The sequence below is a fragment of the Astatotilapia calliptera genome, chromosome 2 (genome assembly GCF_964374335.1).
Source record: "Astatotilapia calliptera chromosome 2, fAstCal68.1, whole genome shotgun sequence".
Taxonomy (NCBI): domain Eukaryota; kingdom Metazoa; phylum Chordata; class Actinopteri; order Cichliformes; family Cichlidae; genus Astatotilapia; species Astatotilapia calliptera.
The window spans coordinates 37,857,751-37,873,493 of record NC_137423.1 but is presented as its reverse complement, the minus strand read 5'-3'; the positions used below and the strand labels follow the sequence as shown (position 1 = coordinate 37,873,493).

The 15,743-nt window shown below is 41.3% G+C and overlaps 1 protein-coding gene across 1 annotated transcript; it reads right to left on the bottom strand.

Annotated features, from left to right (window-relative positions):
• Positions 1-11,316: 11,316 nt before the first annotated feature.
• Positions 11,317-15,211, bottom strand: znf518b (zinc finger protein 518B). The gene is made up of 2 exons (XM_026146751.2): positions 15,043-15,211; positions 11,317-14,662 (listed from the first exon to the last, which is right to left on the bottom strand). Exon 2 carries the CDS (start codon positions 14,506-14,508, stop codon positions 12,025-12,027), a length of 2,484 nt encoding a protein of 827 aa, XP_026002536.2. The 5' UTR covers positions 14,509-14,662; positions 15,043-15,211; the 3' UTR covers positions 11,317-12,024.
• Positions 15,212-15,743: the final 532 nt, after the last annotated feature.

Genomic DNA, 15,743 nt, shown 5'->3' with positions numbered 1-15,743 from the left:
GCATAGCATCTCCTTCATCAGCTTTCTCTTCCTGTGCATTGCCCTCCATTTCACTGCTCTTTGTTCTTGTCGGGGTTTTATGATCCAGGTGTCTTGAACCTTTTCCAGAAAACATCCAGAAATGAATCGACTTGTCAGGGCAAAAAGATTCAACTGTTTCCCCATTAATGGAGAGTTGCATGCAGTCATTCAGTGTTTCAGGGTGTAGAGAGGTACGATGTGTTGTCTTCACTCGGTTCATGCAAGAAAATCCTCTCTCACAGATGGCTGTCGATGGACTAAGTGTCAGCATTAATTTCACCAGCAACAAGATATGAGAGAGATGCTCTGGATTCTCAGAGAGGAGATCTCTGTACAAGCAATCTACTTTGCGACCCCGGCGTTCTGCAAGCCACACTTTTAGATCCATCCATTCTTGTGGAATTTTCTCTTTCTCTTCTGCATCTAGCAAACAGGCAAAATGTGTGACAAGATAATCCACCTCTTCATCCCCATAATTTGCTAGTTCTTCTCTGGGGTAGGGAAGAGTGGAAGGGTCAAAAACCTTGAAACAAGAGAGAGGCTTTTCATGGAGATTTTTAAATCTGTTGTCCATGTACTTGACTGTGTTGTCAATAATCTTCTGGATCTCTGCACCAAAGGTGTCTTTGTCTGTTCCCTCACCTCTTCTAACAGGTCGCTGACTTTTTGTTAGCTGAGTTCCACAGTAGCAAATGCTACCATCCTGGTTCGCTGTGAACTTTGTGTCCAAGACTTTCTGATATTCTCCTGGTTTTGTTTTTAGGCTGAGTAAGCGTGATGTTGTGCTCTCAACTAACTGATTGGTTCGTGTGATGTTTAGGTTATCATGCTGAAAATCAGTAGAGCACTTGGATAAGATGGTACTGTAGTCCAACATGAAATGCAGGAAGCGAACAAATTTCTCAGTCTTCATCTCCTGCACCACCCCCTTAGCCTTGGCTGCATCCTCGGCTTTGACATCACTTCCTTCTGCCATGTTCTCCATATGAACAACAGTGGGAGTGTAATTTTTTTCCACAGCCTTTAGACATCTCAGCCGGCTTGGAAGCCACCGTGTGCTCTTCAGGCCACTGAAATGTGCCAGCCTCTCATTTAGCAGTTCACTTATTTCTGTCAGCTCTTTTCGCTTCTTTGGGGAATAGTAGTACATCTTAAAGATGGTTTTCAGTGTATCTTCAAATTTCACCAGGTACTCACAGCCTTTCACGCTATCCAGCACGGCTAGCTCTAGTTTGTGTGCCACACAGTGGATTGTTATGATGTGGGGTATCCTCTGTTTCAGTCTCCCAGCTACTCCTGTTTTCTCCATCATCACTGCACCACCATCAAAATTTGCACACACTACTTTCTTTTTCCATGTGTCCTCTCTGATACCCATGGTGTTCACTGCTTCATCAATAGCCTCTAAAATACCTGCAGCATTTGCACTCTTGACTGGCTGACATTTGATCATGTATGTGGCTATGTCACCATTATCCCTCACATACCTGACGTGAACCAAGTCCTGTTCTATTATACCAGTGTCTGTACTGCCATCTGCAAGAATGGATAAGAACCTGCTTTCTTGAATTTCCTTTACAATCTGGTCTCTTGAAGTTTGTGCTATTGCTCCAATAAACTCTCTGCAAGCATGGTCATTGAGGTAAGTGGAACCAAGATCGAGGCCATTTGCTTTCTGAAGTTTGCAAAGACTGCTAAATTTTGCCAGTGGTAGTTCACTCTTTGCAACATAGTACGCAGTTCTAAACAGCTTTTTCAGGACTTCTTGTTGTGCTTGGTTTATTTTTAGTATGGTTTTTGCAATTGGTGTTTGTTCTGGGACAGATGCTGCAGACTGAGCACCAATGCATTTCTTGTGATGCAGAGATTTCTCATGAGTTCTGATGGGGTCTTTCCTAAAATTACTGGTCCCAGTAACAAAGGCGCTTGTCGACTCAGCAATAGAGGGAAACTCACGACACACCCGGCAGAACATCATGTTATTTACCTTGTCATATTCCAGCCACAGAAATTCTTTTGTCCATGAATCCAAAAAACTGCGCTTTCTTTTTGCCTCGTAATCTGATTTATCATAACTTTTCCACTTTGTGGTAGGCCTTTCTTTGCCTGTCCCTTCTTCATCCTGACCTGTCTTTTTTGGCTCAGCAGAACTAAAATACCTGCGTAAATCCGTCTGTCTTTACACATGCCAGAGATTTTTTTTTTTTTTTTTAATTCTCTGCGCAGTCAACCTCTAGCACGTTTAAGCTTGCTGCGGGAGATTTCACGTGCCACGTTTGAAGAGTAAGCTAGTGAGTGATGTTGTGTCCTGTCTGACTATACCATATTGCACCACTAGAGGGTGGTGTCGTGAAATAAGAGGAAAGTGCAGTCGGGAAATTGTGGAGTTAGAATATAGTTAAGACGGCTATCTGATAACTCGATATGTCTCCCTGTTACCTCTACGATGTAAAGTTATGTGCTGCATTCATTAAAGAGCACTGTTCTTTGATGAGGACTCAGCTAATTACTCAGCTACATTTGCGAAAGAAAGCAAAGGCATTGTCATATATTTTTACTTCCTATGATAGCCCGACGGGCAGGGCTGAGATAGATTTTGGTAGCCCGACTGGAAATATCACTAGCCCCGGGACGTCGGGCTAGCGATTTTGCGAGCCCTGACATGTATGTGCTTTCTGTGCAGAGGAGGTTTTTTGTTTCCTGTTCTCATGCTGTCCTCCTGTAGCCCAGCATGAGCAGAGGTCTTTTTTTTCCCTCTTGTACTTTCCCATTGTAGTGTACATTTGTGTGTGTGTGTGTGTGTGTGTGTGTGTGTGTGTGTGTGTGTGTGTGTGTGTGTGTGTGTGTGTGTGTGTGTGTGTGTTCATTCCACTGCATGTGGCGAATAAAATTTGAACTTGATTCTAATAGGAACCCCTGCTGTATTCATAAACTTCCCTTTTCTGTCAGTATTTTAGATGTCACCAGGGATCAACAGTTACATTTGGGCCTAGAGCGCTACTGAAGATCTGGAGTGTGAACCACTAATGGAGAATTATACATAGACAATGTTTGTATCCCAGTTGATGCCAAAAATTAGGTCCATAGGTATTTGGAAAGCCACAGTTTTTGTCATTTTTCCTCACTAGACCACCACGGTGGATTCAAGCAGTCTAACAAAGGCATTGCACTACATTTTTTAGAAGTTACAGCCATTTATATACATGGTGCACCATTTTCAGGCTCAAAAATGAGCAATTGACTGACAAACAGTTTTATGGCCAGGTAAGACCTGCTTGTCAGTCAATTCCAAGACAAACCAGATAAAAGGTCATCAAAGAAAACATTCGCAAGCTGGTTCCACTGGCAGCCATTCATGCCAGTGGCATAACAATGTCTGCATGTCATGTATAACAGGTAATGTGGTATGCTGCCTCTTTCTTCATCATTTTTCTTCCCATGATTTCTGTAGATTAATCTTAGTTCATCTGCCCCATTGTGCAGGTTCTTTTATGTTTTCTGGCAAAGTCTGATCTTATCTGGCATTCTAGCTCTAGAGTGTCAACAGTGAGTAGCACCTTGTTGTAAAACCTCCTGTATTTAAATTCATGAAAGTACCTGTTGATTGTGAAAGTCTCACAGGAGGCAGCATGTGAAACTTGACAAAGTCTTGTCGAATTTTGGGGGAAGGGTTAGGCTTGTATTTGGTTAACTGCCTGAACCTTTTCCAGATCAGTCGTTAGCTGAAAAGTGTTGTAGTCATTAAGTGTCTTCGAGTTTTTAAACCTAGCCTTGACTTAGCCTTGAACCAGGGCTCGGCATTATTATAACTCACCCTGCTGTGTGATGGTATGCAGCTGTCATCACGGAAGTTGGACGTCACAGCATTTGTATACTAAATCAGACTGTTGGATCGCAGTTCTCCCATTCAGTGAAGTCCAGTCACGCCTGCATATTCTTTATAGCCTTATTAATCCACTCCTTAAATGTCTTTGCAGCAAGTTTAGAAAGTTTTAGTTCATGCCTGTATGCAGGGATCAGTCCACCAGTCCCATGATCCAGCCATAACTTTAAGCTTTATTAAAGTTTTTAAATTTAAGTTTGTCACCCAAACTAAGGCTCCCCAAGAGAGGGGTTTGATAGTTGAACACTGCTTTTAGAATCTCTAGGAATCACAAAAGCCCTTTTCTATTACTCGGCACGATCAGCGGGTACTTTTATGTACCGTTCGTGTTGCTTATTAATTACGTAAAGGGACGCTTAGACGTGTTGCTATGACGACAACCACACAGGTTAAGTAGCAGGATTGTAATGGAAAACCAGTCGATCCGAGTCGAGTTATAGCGATCCATGGCGAGTCAGAGTAGGAACTAATGGACGAGAGGGCTAAATAAACCTTCACTTAGACCAACGTGTTCTGTTGAGATAATAAAATACCGTAAGGTCTTTAGAATATGATGTACCCCGTTACGTACAACTTTGTATGCGACAAGATTGATTTTGAATTCAGCACTTGATAACCATGTCTGTCTGAACAAAACATTACTAACTCTTCAACAGAGTCACCATTGCCCCACCAGAGAAAACAGGCCCACTGTATGCAAATGGTGAATGCATAGTGTCACTCAGCTCCTGCCCCCTCCTTTGTTGGGAGATTGCAGTTGTTAACAGATTGTTAAATGGCATCCTCTCCCCAAGTGTTATTAAGAGGTGGAGTGACTTTACTTTTGACTGGCTACCATTACAAAATATATCAGATTTTGTGAGGCGAGGACTGTACGTTGCTTTGTGAACAAACCACGGATCACTACTACCTGAAAAACTGTTTAATAAAAAAACAAAAGAAACCCTTCAGGTCTGAAAAAATGGAAAAAACTGAACATACAGCATACAAAAAAGGGGTGAGCCAACTCTGAAGCTGAAAGGCTTCAACATGAGGGCCAAAATGTTGAAGTTCTTCTTTTAGTTTGTGGTGAGCTCCTAAGGGACAAGAATAAAATCAGAATCAGAAAGGGTTTTATTGCCAAATGTTGAGCGGGTTTACAACATTAGGAAATTGCTGCGGTGCTTCAGTGCAAACATACTGTTATAAATTACGCTTAAATAGACATGAAAATAAGAATAAGAATTAAAAGTGCTAAGTAGATAGATATATACATGAGTGCAGGTGGTGATCAGTGCCAAACATGGAATGATGCAGTGAACACAGCGTAGGGTCATGTGTTAGTGGTGGGAACAGTCATACGGTTATTGTTCATGAGTCCAACAGCAGAGGGGAAGAAACTGTTCTTATGGCGAGAGGTTCTGGTGCGAATGGACCGGAGCCTCCTGCCTGAGGGGAGCAGGTCAAACAGACTGTGTCCAGGGTGAGAAGGGTCAGCTGAGATCCGAGCTGCACGCCCCAGTGTCCTGGAGGTGTACAGGTCCTGCAGAGATGGGAGTCTGCAGCCAATCACCTTCTCAGCAGAGCGCACAACACGCTGCAGTCTCTGTTTGTCCCTGATAGTGGCTCCAGACGTTCAACCTCCCTCCTGTAGGCAGACTCATCCCCGTCTGAGATGAGTCCAATAACGGTGGTGTCATCTGCAAACTTGATTAGCTTGACAGACTGGTGGGTGGAGGTGCAGCAGTTGGTGTACAGGGAGAAGAGCAGAGGAGAAAGAACACAGCCCTGAGGGGAGCCGGTGCTGATGGTCCGAGAGTCCGAGACATTCTTTCCCAGCCTCACGTGCTGTTTCCTGTCCGTCAGGAAGTCAGTGATCCACAGGCAGATGGGATCAGGCACATTCATCTGGGAAAGCTTGCCTCGGAGATGGTCTGGAAGGATGGTGTTGAAGGCAGAGCTGAAGTCCACAAACAGGATCCTGGCGTAGGTTCCTGGGGAGTCCAGATGCTGCAGGATGAAGTGTAGGGCCATGTTGATGGCGTCATCTACAGACCTGTTGGCTCTGCATGCAAACTGCAGGGGGTCCAGGAGGGGGGCCGTGAGGGTCTTGAGATGGGAGAGAACTAGGCGCTCAAATGACTTCATGACCACAGATGTCAGAGCCACGGGTCTGTAGTCATTTAGTCCAGTGATCCTTGGTTTCTTGGGGACAGGGATTATGGTAGAGGACTTGAAGCAGGCAGGCACATGACATGCCTGCAGTGAGGAGTTGAAAATGCCAGAAAACACTGGGGCCAGCTCGTTTGCACAGTGTCTGAGGGTGGCAGGAGACACACCGTCTGGGCCGGGAGCTTTTCGAGCATTCAGACTCTTAAACTGCTTCCTCACATCTGCTTCATGAATATGAAGAGTTGTGGTGGGAGGAGGTGGTGTGAAATCCTCTTTTGTGTGGGGTGAGGAGGGGGGTGTTGTAGGTGAAGTGTATGAAGGTGGTGATGGCTCTATGGAGGGGGGACAGGTGGGGGAATGAGTGTCCAAAGCTGGTGACACCAACATGATTACGTGACATCCTCTTTCTTTGTTTGCGTAACCTGTAGGGTTCAACAAGGTTCCGTCCTGGGTCCATTATTATTTTCCTTTTATACGTTTTTGCTAGCCAGTATCATTCAAACTTTTTCTGGCAATTCTTGTAATTTGTATGCTGACGACATTCAGCTGTACACATCTTTTAAGCCTGATCAGCTGGATAGGTTGTCCACTCCAGTTGATGGTTTATCCTGGATTTCTCCAATAACCTGATTATTTTGAACTCTGGCAAGATTGAGGCCATGTTTGGGATCTTTAGTGTCTTTCTTTGAACTATAAAACATTGCTTATGCATTTAGATCATTGCACCTCAATTACTCTACCACTGTTTTTCAGCTTAGACAAATCCTCTGTCACTCCTCCAGGCAATGCAAAATGCTGCAGAACTCTACAGAACGAGCTCACATTGCCCCTATTTTATTCTCTTTACATCGGCTCTCAAGTGTTTTTAGAATTCATTTTTAAAAGTCTGACACTTATAAACAGAGTCCTAAAGGGACAAGCTCCAGATCACCTATCTCAACTTGTTATTAAACACACTTCTTAAGCTCAAAATCTATTAGTTGTCTCTCATAGAAGACTGAAGACTCAGGGTAACAGCCTTTCAGTCTATTGTACCAAGATTAAGCTTTTCTGTTTAATCAGGCATTAGGGTTAGGGTTGCTAACATTTTTTGTTATTTACATTTTAATTTATTTTTATTCAGTTTTACCGTGGTTCTCTTTGCATATTGTGTTTTAATTGTTGTGCAGCGTGACTTTAATGTCTGTGAAAATCACCATATAAAAAGATGGTACTAACTTCAAAAATAGCAGTCAGGTAAAATTACCTGCGACCTTCTTTTGCTAGTTACACAGATCAAGGAAAGGTGAGCAGGAGGATCCATAGGGATAAGGAAATGGAAGGCATGATGTACAGAGTCTGACTGCATTTGCACACTGCTCCTGAAAACATGACGATGGATGTCATTAACATGGATCTGCTTTAGTGAAACTGCACTGATCCAAACATGGACTACGAAAGGCCAAATTCAGATACTTTTTTAAAATATGTTTTTGTAATGGTTAATCCTCCAGTATGCACAAGCTCTTGAATTAAAATGATACTATCAATGCTTAAATAGAATTTTTGTAATTATCCATTTGACTTATTTTAATTTACTGAGAGTTTTATTTACTATTTTGCAAATAAACCTGGAAAAAATTGTGAGGCACATTTGATTAACACGCCAAATTACAGCTATTTACTTTCAGTTCTGAACATAAAAATTACTTTTAGTGACCAAAATGTTAATTAAACACACTGGACCTTAATTAAACCCAGTATACCAGCTCAAATTTGACTATAAAAGCATGAATTCACTTATTTTTGAAAATATTTATGATTTCTAAAGTGTTTATTTTCTTGTTTTTATGACAGGTGGTCTAATACATTTAGTAAGCACTGTATATATTCTTTACACAAGGCAACAAGTTCATACACTACCAGCCAAGAGTTTGCATACACCTCATTTAATGGTTTTTCTTTATTTTGACTTTTTTCTACATTATAGTTACAAACTGAAGACATCAAATATATGAAGCAAGATACATGGAATTTTGTAGCAAAGACAAATTGATAAATAACTCTAAATATGTCTTATATTTAGATTCCTGAAGGTAGCCACCGTTGCTTTGTTCACAGTGCTGCAAACCCTTGGCTTCTCTCAGTGAGCTTCATGATGTAGACATGGTTTTCACTTCACAGGTGTGCTTGTCAGGGTTCGTTTGTGGACTTTCTTGCCTTCTTAATGGGGATGGGATCAGTTGTGTTGTGCAGAAGTCAGGCTGGTACACAGCTGACAGCCCTATTTGACAACTGTTAGAATTCATATTATGGCAAGAACCAATCAGCTAAGTAAAGAGAAACAGCAGTCCATCATTGCTTTAGGAAGTGAAGGTCAGTCAGTCTGGAAAATTGCTAAACTTGTGTCTCTCTAAGTGCAGTTGCCAAAAACCATCAAGCACTACGACAAAACTGGCTCACGTGAGGTCTGCCCCAAGAAAGGAAGACCAAGAGTCGCCTCTGCTGCTGAGGATAAACTCATTTGAGTCAGCAGCCTCAGAAATTGCAAGTTAACAGCACCTCGAGCCCAGATAAATGCCACAGAGTTCCAGTGGCAGACGCATCTCTACATCAACTGTTCAGAGGAGACTGCACCAATCAGGTCTTTATGGTCAAACAGATGCTAAAAAAAACATTTAGGAAAAGCAACAAGTAGAAGAGATTTTTTTTGGACAAAGAAACACAGGGAATTTGAGTTCAAATTTGAGATCTTTGGCTCCACCCACCGTGTCTTTGTGCCACCCAGAAAAGGTGACTGGATGGTCTTTACATTTATGGTTCCCACTGTGAAGCATGGAGGAGGAGGTGTGATGGTGTGGGGGGTGCTTTGCTGGTGACACTGTTGGGGATTGATTCAAAATTGAAGGCTCACCAATCCAACATGGCTACCACATGCCATCCCATCCAGTCTGCATTTAGTTGACCATCATTTATTTTTCAACAGGACAATGACCCCCAAACACACCTCCACGCTCTGCAAGGGCTATTTGACCAAGAAGGAGAGTCCTCCACGGTCACCTGACCTAATCCCATGGACCACAGAGTGAAGGCAAAAGGGCCGAAAATTGCTCAGCATCTCTGGGAAAACCATTTCAGGTGACGACCTCATGAAGGTCATCGGGAGAATGCCAAGCAATAATCAAAGCAAAGGGTGGCTTTTTTTGAAGAATCAAAAATATAAAACAGGTTTTCAGTTATTTCACTTTTTGTTTACTACATAATTTCATGTGTTCATTCAGTTTTGATGCCTTCAGTGAGAATCTACAATGTAAATAGTCATGAAAATAAAGAGAAAACATTAAATGAAAATCTGTGTCCAAACTTTAATGTGGTTTGGACACGCAGGTTTAATATAATCTGGTATAACCTTTTATAAAGGTTTATCAGATGGATCCTCTGCTAATTAGGGTAATAAAGAAAGCATTCAGTCATGTGTTTACGCTTGTTTAGCTCTTATTACTGATACCATCAATATACACCCAGGTAGCCAGGAGTGTTCCTAAGCAAATTTGACTATCTGAATGTTGCCCGGACCTTTGTACATTAAGATATTTGCAGAGATTAGTTTGATGTTGAGCATGGTGGCCCAATGTGACAAACAGGACAATACAGGGTGTCAAAAAACTGAAAAAGAATTATCACGTATGCTTTAATAGATTTAAACTACCGTTGATCTACAGTGAACTTTAAGTGATGGGTTTCAGTTGGTGGGAAAAAATATACAAGTCAAACCGTTGTCAATTATACTTTTTTTTAATAAAAGAGGAATTACACAATTGTTATTATAAAAGCATGGATCACAATGATAATGAACACTGAGAATGTAATAAAACTCAAAAACACTTGAACTGGAATATGACTAATTCCCACACAGATGAGGATTAAATTAAAAGGCAAAAGGAAAACAGCCATAAAGACATGTCAAACAACTTTAGGATAATGAATATATAACAGACTGCACAGCAGCTTTAGCTGCAATATAAGGAAAGTAAGTGTTGGTGCTCCAGAAGGGGCCATTCCCTACTGAGTATGAACACCAGTTACCATGTTTTATATTTATAGGTCTATAAACCATAAAATCTGAGTGACCCAAAACATATATATGTATATATACATATACACACACGTGTAATAAAAACTGGGGCAACCAAAACCTACAAATGTGATCATAGGTCTAGCACCTTGTACACTGTGAACACATAATAAACAACACACATATGCTGTCGTAAAGTAAAACAGATCTGAGAAGTCTCAGGACAGAAGATTGCTTACGTTTGATTATTTTGAAAAATATACAACAGGTTTGAATTGTCTATGAGTCACCATTGTCATGGCAGGAAAATACTTCTATTACAGGAATTGACCAGTTTAGGTTGCTTCTACCTTCTCTAGATTACTCTCATAGGTGAAGCTTTAAACCTTGAGAGAAAAAAAGTCACACAAGAAAACTCAAGTCAATCACACAAAGAAAAGGAAAAAAAAGATCACATTACTAATTACAGAGCCAAATTGAATAAAAACCAAAAAATTATCTTGATTCTTCAGGACGTTCGTTTTGCGCTTTAAAGTAAAATGACACCGTAAAGTATTAGGGTACTTTTTTTAGTGCATCATCATCATCCTTACGTCTGGATTAGTAGATATACTCTAAATTTTAGCCTTAAGCTCTGTAACATTTCACTTCACACAGATGTACAACTGGCAGACTTTTGTATCTCTGCAAGACTCAGTGATTAATATCATATCTGAACTGATAACACAGCTGAGTGTCTGCCCAGGTTCCATTATTTACACTTTGCATTAGTTTTTTGTTTTTTAAATTGGTTCACCAAAGTTATCAATGATTAATTAAAAAATACAACATGGTTCTGTAACATGTTCCAAAGAGTAGATTTTGCAAAGAGTAGCTAAACGCAGAACTACAAAACCAGCTGCTGACATGAAAAGTAACATTTTTCCAGCTAAAATTTGGAGGAGCTTTTAAAACTGGACAAACCTTTTAGACGGCTATTAGTGTTGAAATGTTCATTTTTTTAGACACAGCACACAGTCATCTACACAATCGGCCATGTTAACAAACATGAAGTGATTGGGGCGCCTTCAAAGATGCAAATTATTTTAAAAATACAAATAAATAATGACTCAACTGGAAACTTATTGCCCCAAATTTGACCTAATTAGAACTGTCAATTAGACATTTTCATTCTTTTCAGTCACAAGGAATGACATCTTACAAAATGTCATTATAAATATTTAATCATACTTAACACCAGCATATACAAAACATCTGGGTCCCACCAAAGAGGTTTTGGCTGGAAAATCACAAGGACTGTTTAACCAGTATTTTTTAACTGTTATTAAAGTGGGGTTTAATTCGCACAGGCATGAAATACATTTATGTGTCAAATAGCAGGAAATGCAAACTTTTCTGTTTAAAAAAAGGAAAACACTGCCTTAAATATGAACTTCTCTCCCCAAAGGCCAATTTTAAGGCAGGAAAAAGTCTGAATACCCATCACTGCACCTATTTCAGGTGGCAGCATGGAAGCCCATAAAATTTCACTGATGCAACGTAAAAAAAAAAATAAATAAAAACTTTATCCTTTTTTAAATAAACAGCATGCATTAATGACATATCCACTGGTCTCTCAACCTTCAGAAACAGTACTTAATATCTGTGTTTTTGACTGCAATCTATAACGGCATTCAGTCCATTTTCATTGACTCAAAGCAGTCAAACAGCATTGCACTTGAATAGTTCATATTATACATATAAGACAATGTTCAGTGATACTCAGACGTCCATATTTTTTACTCTTATTCTCCCATAAAGAAAATAATTGGCTTGAGATTTTGTCAGTTTTTGACCTTAAACATCTCTTTACTGTAATACTAACTGCTTCCTCATAGATGTATACTTCTTTCCATTGATGAATTGTCCAATACATTCATGGAAACACTCGGACGGTGCAACCCATCACCTCATATTTTTGACCCATCACTTTGCTCAGTCTCATTTTCAAGATTTGGCACTTTGGAACCACTTCAGAAGCTCCTGTGTTTGCAAAAGGATCAGCTCTCGTTCTCTGTGCAGAGCCGCGAGGCTTCGGATGATTGAGCACTACCACCGGCTGGTTTGGACCCGGTCGTTTCACTGGTTGGTCCACTTTCAGCGGCATTGGGTAAATGACTGTACAGTCAGTTACACTGTCCACAGGTACCTGAGTCTTATATTTGGATATTCTAAGTTTCAGTCCCTTCTTGGTTTGTTTCCACACGCCCACTTGCACCCTCTTCAGGGTGACAGTCAGAAACTTTGAGTCCTGCTCACTTTTGACCATTTGCTCAAGAGGTTCTTCAGTTTCAGATGCCTTTGCGTGTTCTGCAACATTAGATTCTTCGTGTGTTGAAGATTTTGAAGCAGGACTGTGACTGGATTTATTATCATCTGGTGGTAGAGGGATCTTTTTTTCCTCTTTGATATCAACATGGTTGTGGGTCAGTGCAGGAGAGTGATGAACCCCCTTATTGTGGTCTTTTGCTTCTACAGGCTCCGTCTGCTCCGTCAATAACGACTCACGGATGAAGGATTTGTTTTTTGTTTCCACCTGAGGGCTGGGCCCTAATGTCAGGGTCTTGTCCATGTGCTCAGTGTTTGTTATCTTAACTTGATCTTGAGTCGTACTGACAGAACTGCTACTTTTATCCATCACTATGCCTCGCAAAGCCATTACCAATGGCTGAATGGGACCTTGGGCGTCCTCTGGCTGCTGACTCAATGAAAACACAGAGGATATGATGGGGAAGCTCTCAGGTTCTGAAACGTCCCTCTCTTTTGCCAGCTCATTTAGTCTGACTTCCGGCATCCAAGTTGAGCTCTTTGACTTGGCATGATTTGAAAAAACAGGAGTTTTGACTGAAACAAGCTTGTTTATAGTCTTGGGTAATGAAAAAGACTGAGTTGGAACATTATCCTTACTGACGAGACATATTGGTGGTCTCACTTGGACAGTTGGAACAATGGAACTTCTTATGGAGGGAGAAGTTGATTTAATCCTGTCCTGGTTCGAGGGTGCCACTTCTTTGATTGGTTTTGAAGCAGTGCTACTCTTGAAGCAGATGTTCCCGGGTTCCACCTTCATAGCCACCGGCATATCCTGCATGTTTTTCGTGTCACCCGCTCTCCTGGATGGAACACTCTTGGGGTACTCTGGAAGTAAGGTCTTTCTCTCATCCATCACTCTCTGAGAAACCATGCTGCTTGGATGCAGGCTGGTGGTGTTCAACCTGCTGGTGACCCTGTTGGAGATAACTGGAAGAGGAGCTACGTGGCTCACCGGTGCTGTTTGCGTAACTCTGATCCCACTGTTTACCCCTTCTCTTACAGGACTGATGATATTTTTGGGAAACTTATTAGGAATGACTACGTTAGACTCCAAGTTGATTATTTCCGGTGATACCCTTTTCAGTCCACTCTTTTCTTTGCTCACTGGAGTCACTGGGAGATTGTTGGAAATACTGACCGGGACAACAGCGGGGCGCTCTACATTCACCATCTTTGTGTCACATGATTTCCTGTTAATAGTGCTCGTGCCCATACTCCCAGGCCGCACCGTGTTGGTGTGATTGATTAATGTAGATGACAACGGCTTCCCCAGCGCTGTGTTTTCAGAAACTGTCATCCTCGTGTCCTTTATCACTGACTCGTTTTCTTGTTGGGAAACGAGCCTGAGCTTTAGTTCTTTTGTCCCATTTACAGTTTTCACCTCAACGAGTTCAACCAAGCAGCCAGCAGGAATTGTTACTTCTTCTGGCAGAGAAACTGTGAGAGCTCTATTGTGCTGAATGAGTCCATTCAAAGGGGAAAGACGTTCTGGGTTGCCATTAGTGACATTCGATACCTTCGTTTCCAGTGTTTTTGCTCTCTGTTCGTCTTTTCCCAGTCTGACAGCAGGTACACTCGGGCTAGGTACCGTCACCCGAACAACCGGCCGAAGCGACGACGGATCGGCAGCGTGCAGGCTTGTTAAGGCACTGGGGACGGGGTCCTGCGGATTTTTCGTCACACCAGGCTTAGCAGGTACCTGAATAATGCTTTTATTATGCAAACGTTCAATGTGCTTAAAAAGGCACAGCCTCCTCATGTAGCCCTGTCCACAGTGAGGACATTTGAATGGATACTTCGAAGTGTGTCGTTTCAGGTGCGCGTTTAACTCCGCCTCACTATAGGAAATATCGTTGCAATAAAAACAGTAAAACCGTGTCCCCATATGCTCAACCATATGCTTCTCCAACGCTGAGGCATCTGTAGACGCAAATCCACATTTCTCACAATACCTCACGTTTGAAGTGGTTAACACGCGATCCAGTGACAAATTTGGATGTCCACCATTCACAGAGGATGGCATGCTTTGATAGCTGACAGGCTTCATAATGAGAAGTGAGGTGTTCTGGCCATCTGGCAGTAATTCTCACAATTTCAGAGGCTGACGTGACACCCTGAAGTAAACATCCATCTTCACCTGATGTCCAGGGTTCATGTCCGGGGAAAGCAGACACTGATGCACCTGTCAACGATGTCTCTCCCTGTGAAAGGAACATAAGAAAAACAAAAACATTAACAAACAAATGATTGACCTAAGCTCACTGTGTACTATGCTTACACTAGGACGAGGCCTGTGAAGCCCCTCCTCTCACGCACAGCTCATGCAGCATTTTCAGCTCCTGCAAATATTTATTTGGCTGTGCGCGCGTGTAGGCAAATCAAAACAATACAGCAAAATAAAATGCAATTAATCAAACTCATTGCACTGGTCTGTATTTGCATTTTTCTCCGTGCGCGCTGAGCTTTCTTCCTTTGAACGTGACGAAAAGGCCCTACCTAACTACAACGGGGGGGTTGCGGAGACGACGGCCAACATTACAACTGTTTATATTTGCAACAGAGTCAAATGCCTCATACGCACCTGATTGCCGTGTTACGAAACAGCGATTTGGTCGGTGATATCTTTTTCAATAAAATGAATTTTAAAAAATCCACTCTTTGAACGTGATACTAACGCTTGTCAACGCCACCAACCGAGCCGCTTTGGGTTAGCTTGTCGTTAGCCATCTGCAGCTACCAAAAACAATGGCGGAAGAAAGCTGTTCTGGTTTTCAAAATAAGAGCACGCTAAGTTAAAAATATAGCTGATTCAACATGTTTAGAAATCTTGGCGATGACAAATTCTGTGTCCTTCGTTTTCAGTCAGATCATCAGCAAATAATATTTAACACAACAAAGAAACTATTAATATTTTATTTATTGAACGTTTTTTAATGTAAACAATGTCTGTGAAGGTTCTCAGTAATGTAAACAATATAACACAGTGGCTGCCACAGTATAAGACCTGTATTAACAGGCAGATAACACTGATGATTTAAGTGCAATAAAGAAGAACAAAAACACCAGAGAGCTGAAAATAATATATGGCAGGAAAAACATCAGAACATCTTTTAGGTTCAATAAAAGACAAAATACAACAAATTTCAACCAATAAAAATAAATTAAGTTAAGAAAATATTGATCAATTTTGTGACAAATATGGTAAATTAGAAATAGAAAACCTGGCACCTATGTTAATGCATGGGATTGTTTAAAGATTCAAACCCTTTTGGATTGATTTTA